The sequence below is a fragment of the Leptonychotes weddellii genome, chromosome 9, assembly GCF_054177405.1.
Source record: "Leptonychotes weddellii isolate Sample4059 chromosome 9, ASM5417740v2, whole genome shotgun sequence".
Classification (NCBI taxonomy): Eukaryota; Metazoa; Chordata; class Mammalia; order Carnivora; family Phocidae; genus Leptonychotes; species Leptonychotes weddellii.
Window position 1 is genome coordinate 111,787,495 of NC_138377.1, and position 8,833 is coordinate 111,796,327.

The following is an 8,833-nucleotide window of genomic DNA, read 5'->3' on the forward strand; positions in this document are numbered from 1 at the left end:
TCTCCCTCTCCACTCCCCCTGCTTGTGTTCCCTCTCTCACTGTCTCTCTCTCTGTCAAATAAATAAATAAAATCTTTAAAATAAATAAACAAATAAATACAATCTTTCTTCCCCACAGAATTTTTTTTAATTATTATTATTGCACACGGACAATTTTGGCAGGACACTGGCTGTTCTGTTCCTACTCTCTAGGGAGAAGGAATGCTTCGAAGTTCATGGAAGCATCTCTGCCGTTCAGACATCATCAGCTGCTTAGGAAAGTCAACACCTCACCCCGGTCAACGAGGATGCTATTCAAAGTGAGCCCAGACCAGAACACAGGGCTTCTGCAATATCTAAAACGGAAGTCCCTCCGACGTGAAGAATTTCCCCCACACTCATGATTTGCCCCAACACTAAGCAGGTACACTCACAGAGCTCTTTGTTTCACCTAGAAAAGCTACACGGATGAGACAGGAATATCTTCCCGGCATAAATGTCAATGTGGACCAGGACGTAAATCTTTTTTGACTGTACTTGGCGGACGTCGTTAAGTGAGCACTCCCTCCTCACGTGTTCACGTCACGCTCCCAGCCCTTAGGGCATGTCCACTCGCACCTGGCTAATTATATCTGTCCGTCTGTCCATCTCTCTCTCTCCCCCCTGGGCTGGGAGACACTGAAGGTCATGGCCTGCCACCTCGGGCATCCCCCCTCTCTAGAAAAATGCCCATGCCCTAGAAGTCGCACAGCACACAATCGGTAAACCGGACTTGAAATGATCAAGAGAATGCCTGCTACCCCCTTAACAATGTGCTATTTTAAATTGACAGTATCTTTCAGTTAATAACCACAGAGACTCCATCGGTACCATTTACAGTTTTACATTACTCTGCGTTACAGTTTTGCATCAACACTTTTTAGTTGCTCTGGGAAATAATTAACTGAGCAAGTATTTAAACACTGAAACGAGTCCATATTCTCTAACTTCTGGTTTGTAATGGAAAACAGCCTTATTTCTGAATACAATTAACTAAACTGGCTACATTTTTAGACATTTATCTTTGTGGGATTCAAATAAGACAGTCTATTTCCATTCCTCTTGTAATCCCTCCACCAAAGGCACCAGGCGACATGCTAAAGGTCCGCAATAAATACATAAGGTCTGCAAAACCAACGAATGAATAAACTAAGATCTCACACTGGATCCACCATTTTAAACGATGTACAATCGGCATGTAAATAATCCTGCCTCCCTAAGAGTTCTATATCAGCTAATGATTGTTGCTAGGTTCTCTTTGTGTGTATAAAGCATGCTAAAAATAAAAACTGAAACCATTTAGCTTTTAAAGCAAAGGAGTAAATTTAAGAATCTCTAGCTAGTATCCCAGGGTAGATCTTTGTTAATATCTAAAACCAGCATTGTAAGTAGATAGTGAGGCTTACCAAAGCAGACCATTCCAGTCTTGATTTCAGTTGACAGGGTTGTCAAAATTTAGCCATGACATTCAGACATTCTGTAGTTAAGTCTTGGTGTTAAAATCCTATGTTCCCCCATTTTAGAGGGAATATAATCCCAGGTCTAAGATTAGAGTATAAGACATGCTATAAACATCCAGAGATTACTCCTTTCTACTGTAAGAAATGCAACCTGAGTATCAAAACTTGGAAATCTGTACTAATTTTATCTTTAAAGAGAACTTCAATTATTGTTAAACTGCTTAGAAAAAAAAGTATCACGTGCACTCAATTCTCTATCCACAAACCTCCTGAGCAGATTAGGATCTCCCCGTCATGCCAAACCACAGGTAGGTGCAAAGATTCTCTCTCTTCCCAGAGGGCACAGAATAGGTCTGCACCCCCACAAAATACGAGGGCGAAAAAAAACCCCAAACTGTGTTGCAGTTAAAATAAGTATAGTTCCAACCACATTTCCGTGTGATTCAACTCTCCTGAAACTGTCAAAGGAAAATTACTTGACTTTTGGAAGAGAGAACTTAAGTACGACTTATTGGCTCCTAACAGTCTCCACAGAGACTAACTGATCCTGCTGGTTGAAGCAAGCTTCAACTTGGCTTTGACTTTGTCAGTTTTCAAACCGTGGGCCGGGAAGAGGTACTAGAGCAAGAGACCCAGCACGCTGATTCTAACCAAGCAAAAGCAGTCCCACCTAATGTTATAAAAGCTGGGGAAAGAGGTCACCTTTTTTAGTTGCTATTTCGGGAACTTCTGGATGGCCTCACAAGGGATGATGCAACGGAGGTCTGTACCAGGGAGAGCGTGCTGGGGTGTGGGTCCAAAGAAAGCTCCTTCTCTTCACCCAACAGGAGCTGCTCTCTGCTGAGCAAGTCCCACGGCCAAAACAGGAAGAGCCTGTGAATGTCACAGTCACTCAGAATCCTGACTGGTAGAGATTGAGGGAATTTAAATATTGTGATAACCTCACTGAGACACAAAAACTCAATATATTTGGAATAACAAGCGTTAGTGGAATGCTAAGTTTTTCTAGCTCTAGTCCAGATAATACTCTCAACTCCAGACTCAGAATTGTATCTTATAATACCAGGTGGGCATCTAAGAGGCATTCAGAGTGAACTCTGATTTCCCACCCAAATCGGCCTAATCTCCTGCTCCCAACTCCCTTCAGCAAAGAGCACTCCCTTTTTTTCAGTGGTTGAGGCCATAAGCACTGGAGTCGACTTGGGATTTCTACCCCCTCTCTTCCACTGCATCCATCCGCAGACCCTGGTGGGCTTCAACCTCAGAGAAGAGCTCCCTCTCAGCCCCTCATTGCTGCCCCTGGTCCAAGCATCCAGCACGTCCTGCCTTGATTAGTACACAGGTCCCCTAAAAAGTTCTCCCTGCTCCCACTCTTGTCCCACACAGTCTGTGTCCCACACAGCTCCCAGAGCAACTGCATTCAGATACAGTCGGGTCACCCCTCACCTGTGCTCAGAGTCACCGAGCGGCTCCCCATGCTGCTCAGAGCCAAAGCCCAAGTCCTGTAGAGGCCACTCTCCCCCTCAGTCACCCCGTCCCAGCCACACCTGCCTCCGGGACACCATGCGCTGTTTCCATCTCAAGACCTTTGAAGGCAAGGGATTTTCTGTGTTTTGTTTTGTCCACTGATTTATCCCCAGCACTCAAGAACCAGGCTCGGCACTCGACGTGCCCAGTAGTGGTCAGATGAATGAATGAATGAACCGAATGTGTGTACCCTGTGAGCTGTTTTTATTACCCCTGTTGCGCAAATGGGGAAACGGAGACACAAACAGGGGCAGAGCCAGAATTCAGGCCCAGGCAGGGCGGCTAACCCATCCCCCTTCCAGTCAAAAGAAAATTCTCATTCAGTCACATTTTGGGGACTTGGACGCCTTTTATAGTCAGCCTCAAAAGGCTAAGACCTCAGTTTCATAAGCAAAAATCTCAGTGTTTATAGGGGTAAGGCTGGCGTCAACCAAAAATGTCTTGAGTTTTTGTCCAAACTTCTTCCGGCACACTGGGAGACGGTGTATTACTCTGGCTTCGAGTGATCTAAACCACATAGAAAACGCTAGGGACTTGGATGTCAGTTCGGCAAACCTCTCTGGCAGATCTGGGGGGTGGGGCCTAACACACAGGCCTTAGGGGAAGAACCACTTTTCCCAGAGAGTCCCGGCCGGCATCTGGCTCTCTTGGGCTGCAGAGGAGGCCCTGAGCCAGAAAGGCAGTGGGCACTGAGTGGGGGAGGGGAGGGTTCCCACTAAACCACAGGGTACACAAAAAGTAAATGAAACACATCTGACCCGAAAACTATTCTGACAACAGCCAGCTGGGAGGGTCAGAAAGTATTTTAGGGCTTCCGATGGATGGGGCCCCTCTGGGCTAGCCCTTAGGAAGCACAATTACCATTATTCTCTGAAGGCAGAGAGAATCCTGGTTAAACGTTTCTCTTTGATGAAACAGAGAAGAGAGGAAATGTTGGGTCCCTTTTTAGTTGCTCAAACACTGGCACCTGAAGAGAACCCTGGCTTAGCTACTTACCCACTAGGTGACATATGTGCCTCAGTTTCATCGTCTGTGAAATGGGGCTAATATTAATATCCACCTCATAAGATCGCGCTGAGGACTAAGAGTGAATACGTGTGAAGGGCCTGGTTCCTGGGGTACCTGGCACGCGAGAAGCACCTGATAAAGGGTAACTCTTAGTAATGAAACATCTACTAGAGTGTATTAGTTAAACCCGGTTTTATGGTATTTTCAGTCTCCCCAGAGTGAGCTTCTGTAGAATTTGAAGAAATCAAGGGCTCGGGGTTAAATCACGGATACTCCTTAACAAAACTCCTGGTATTTTTACCCTTTAAAACAAAATACTCATGGTTTGGTGTTGAATCTTTGGGAATGCAATTTGAAATTCGGTGGCTTTAAAGCTAACTGGGGAAAGATTCGAGCTACGGATAAGGGAACATTCAGTGTGATGAAACCTACACAAATTGGAAGCGAGAAAAATTCCAACTCCCGTTGACATTCCTTGCTCCCTACTTTTAGGGCAAACAAGCAAATTCCAATGAGAGAGGTAGCACCAGACAGACTATTGAGGGTGGGGCCCTAGTCCCCGCCAGGTGCAGCCCCCCAGCTCTGTGTCAGAGGGTGGGACAGTGATGCCGACACTTGGCACATCCCAAGCCCGCCCCTCTGCTGTTTCTATATTGACTGGAAGGGGGATGGGTTAGCCGCCCTGCCGGGGCCTGAATTCTGGCTCTGCCCCTGTTTGTGTCTCCGTTTCCCCATTTGCGCAACAGGGGTAATAAAAACAGCTCACAGGGTACACACATTCGGTTCATTCATTCATTCATCCGACCACTACTGGGCACGTCGAGTGCCGAGCCTGGTTCTTGAGTGCTGGGGATAAAGCAGTGGACAAAACAAAACACAGAAAATCCCTTGCCTTCAAAGGTCTTGAGATGGAAACAGCGCATGGTGTCCCCGAGGCAGGTGTGGCTGGGGCGGGGTGACTGAGGGGGAGAGTGGCCTCTACAGGACTTGGGCTTTGGCTCTGAGCAGCATGCTGTTTCTATCTGTTCATATCTGAGGTTGCACTAAGTTTTAGTTAGGGGGGAATGGGTCCTGAGAAAGAACCCTGTAACCAGAGCTTCAGGGTCCAAAATGAGCCAAGCGAGCTCCAACTGCAAGGGAATAGTGAGGATTTGGCCCACCCAACACACCTCAAAGAAGCAGTTTCCGAACCTTCTGGCACAGCTCGGGCCCTCAGGGCGGTAGCAGCGGTTCCAGGCACTTGTTTTGGGTTAAAAGCCCTGCAGAAGTTTCTTCTATGCTAAGATGCTTTTTCACTTCTGCTCAACACAGAGCATGGGGCCCTGTGAAACTAGCCTCCCTGGCCCTCATCATGGGTGAGGGAAGCACTCTGGAGTCTAGAATAAGTGCTGGAAATCAGCACACACTTCAGCCAGTCCCTGTCCTTGCTCTACCTACAACCCCGGGCTGGGGTGGGGGGGTAATTTTGAAAATTATGACGCAGAGGACCAACAAAACCCACATTCCAAAAAATTACATTCCAAACAATTTCGTATGGTACTGCTTTATAGGATTTCCCATCTAGACTCCAGATCTTTGAACACTGAAACCCCAAGGCAGTGCTCAGGACCTAGGAGTAGTCAATAGATATTTGCTGATTATTTGTGGACCCCTATCACATCACCACAGTCCTCGAGGCCAAAGCCACTGTGTTCCCTTTACTCCCTGCGTTTAAAAAAAAAAAAAAAAAAAAGCACACAATCCTTCTACCACAAATCTTTAACTCCAAGCTACAAATTATCCCCTTAAAATATTTCTGAATCTGTGAGAGTGTTACTTTAAACTGTCACCCTGAGAACTACGGAGAGTATGATTTGGGGGTATTTTTCAATTCTGGCCTCCAGGAGGCGGGCCCAGGGCCAAGCCTAGTACTGGACTGGGACAATAATCGGCCACAGGTGTCACCCTGTCAGTGTCAGAGGTTTGGGCTTCGCTTCTTTGAACTAGTAACTGTTTCTATTACCGCGCACTTTTATAGTAACTGTTTATATTACATGCTGCCACAGGGACCAGGCCGTTTCCACAACTTTTCCACTACCCAGAGACCCGATGTCTGCTTGGGAGACTGTGAGAAAAACATCTCCCGTGGAGCTCGTTTCTGCATGAAGGTGACTGCCCCTCCCAAGAAGACACAAGGCAGGAGGCCCAGAGAGCCAAACGGGCTGCCTCCTCCTGGGAAATCACTCTGGCTAAATAAAACCCGTTTTAGGAAACTATTTAAGTTTTCCCCAGGGGTGCCCTACAGCCAAGGGGCTGTCATTTTGAACGGCTCCCGGTCAGGACTTGACATTGCCGAGACACCTCCCAACACCGAGACCCAGCCGAGAAGGAATGAGCCGTCGCTTCCGAAGCCGCTTCTGGAAGTCAGAGGGGCTTCTTGCTGGACTTGTATGCGAATTCGGTCCACGAAGCACAGGAAATTGAAAGAGAGCCTAGAGCTGGCTGGGTCCTGGGTCTTTTACCAGCATGCACCCTCTCCTGGCAAGATCTAAAGAAACGGACAACCTAACAAGACGACAGGGACGGGACTCTCCGCCGGGACCAGCCACGCTAACCCGCAAACCGCGCTCCTCTTCCACGGCTGGTGAGACGCCGGGACCCCGAGGCCCCGACGCAGAGCGGGGGGGCCCCTCTCAGCGCCCAGCTGCCGGGAGGGGGGGCCGTTCGGGCCCCCTCTGGCCCGGCCCCACCCGTCGGCGGCGCCACGCCCCGGGCGCACGCAACGCCTCCGGAGAGCCCCGCCGCTCCCCTCCCTTCACCACAGGCCCGGGCCCGGGGTGGGGCCGTCCCCGCGCACCGACCTGCCGTTCCTCCGCCTGCAGCTCGTACTCCTCCTGCACCCGCCGCAGCTCTTCCTCCAGCAGCGCGCGCAGCTGCTCCAACTCGAGCGCCTCGCGCCGCAGCGCCTCCGCCTCCTGCGCGCACAGCCGCGTCTCCTCCTCGGCCTCGCGCCGGCTGTCCTGGCCGCGCCGCAGCGCCTCTTCCAGCTCGCGCACCTCGTCCTCGTACAGCTGCGCCGTCTCCCGCCACGACTCGGCCACCAGCAGCGCGTAGCTGTCGTGCACCTCCCGCAGACGCGGCGGGGGCCTGGCGGGGCCGGGGGCGCGGTAGCTCTTGGTCAGGCGGGCGGCGCGCGCGCGCAGCTCCCGCACGTCTCGCTCGTGGGCCGCTTCCAGGCCGCGGCGCTCGGCCTGCAGCCGGCCCAACAGTGCCTCGAGGGCGGCGCGCGCGCCCAGCGCCTCCTGCAGCTCGCGCCGCTCTGCGCCCAGCTCGGCGTCCAGGCGGCCGCGGGCGGCGCGCTCCTCCTCGCCCAGGCGCTGCAGCTCCCACAGCTCGCGCCGCAGCGCATCGCGCTCGCCCTCGGCCAGCGCCGTGGCCCAGCTCAGCTCGTCCAGCTGCTGCCGCAAGCCGCGCGCCTCCTCGGCGAAGCGCGCCTGCCCCTCGGCCCACAGGCCCTCCTGCCCGCGCCGGCCGCGCAGCTCCTCCTCCAGGAGCAGGTTTTCGCGCTCCAGCTCCCGCACCCGGCACACGTAGTCGTAGAGCCGGGCGTTGAGCTCCTGCAGCTCGGCCTTCTCGGGGCCCGTGTGCAGCCGCCAGGACAGCATCTTGCTGGGCGTACGGGGCTCTGCCGGCCGGCCGGTTCCCTCCTGCCCTGGTCTTGTCCCCTCTTCTGAGCCGCTTCGGCCCCGCCGCTGCCTGGGAGGTCCCGCAGACTGGGGCGGGACCCGGCGCGCCGCGGCACTTAGCGGACGGGGCGGGCGGGAGTGGGCGCGGGCCGCGGCCTCCAACCAATCAGAGCGCGGCCCGGCGCGGCCACTGCGGCCGGACGGCGCCCCCTGCTGGAATGACAGCGGCGCCGCGCGGGCTCCCGGCCCCGGGACCCGGGCGGCCTGGAGTCCCGGTCCCCGGCAGTAGGCTAACAGCCCGGCGGGTGGCTCGCTCGCTGGGCAGGGATCGGAGAAGGGATGCCGGGGACAGGTCCCACTTGCTGCCCCGACACGCGCACCGGGAGCACCAGGGTGTCCTGGCGCTGATGGAAAGAAACAGAAGCCTCCAGTAGGGGAGACAGAGCTGGTAGCTTATGGGAGACTTCTCATCCGCGGTCCTGAAGATCCGAGGCCTTTCTATTTTTAAAAAGTTATACATATAATATACACATATAAATCTAGTATACACACATATACATACACATACACAGATGCACATTAGTCTATTTTAACTTAATACGTAAATACATATTCATTTGTCAGTGTTTCAATGTACAGCCAAGACTTTTCTTTTGATATGGGTTGACTCGGGTTCCACGTCTGCCTTATACAAACTACCCCTAAAGGATGTAATCTACATTTTCCAATATCAGTTTCTTTCTTTCAGAGTGAGAACTAAAAGAGATTGTGAAGTGCTCCCAGGGCAGAATTCTCCGAGACACCTCATATCTCCCGGAACTTTTACAGTTATCTCCACTACACCTCATGTGACAGGTGTCTTTTTTCCAACGTCGTGCTTCAACTTAACTGTCACAGAAACCACAGCTCTTTTGCATGCTTGCGTTTCATTAGTTTTCGTGACAGTTATTCAAGTTACAAATGACAACTGGTACCAGTGGCATTGAGGGGCATGAGAACACACACACCTGGCCCTTGGTTGGAGGACCCCTGGACTGGTGGGGACAGAAATGCTTAGGGGAGGCCTGGAGAGTCCCCCACTAATGGCAGATATTTGCAGTTGGCGTGGAAAGGAAGGTGGGTTAGTCAGCAAGTTGGTCCAAGGAGGTCCCTTGA

At 51.9% G+C, this 8,833-nt stretch overlaps 1 protein-coding gene across 1 annotated transcript in view; it reads right to left on the bottom strand.

Moving 5' to 3' along the window:
• The window catches only part of SYNM (synemin), a 27,756-nt gene extending 19,981 nt beyond the window's left edge, over positions 1–7,775 (bottom strand). The window contains exon 1 of the mRNA XM_031033516.2: positions 6,854–7,775. Within this exon, the coding sequence (XP_030889376.2) occupies positions 6,854–7,657 (804 nt within the window). The 5' untranslated portion in view covers positions 7,658–7,775. The remainder of the gene's footprint in view (positions 1–6,853) is intronic.
• Between the last annotated feature and the right edge of the window lie 1,058 nt (positions 7,776–8,833).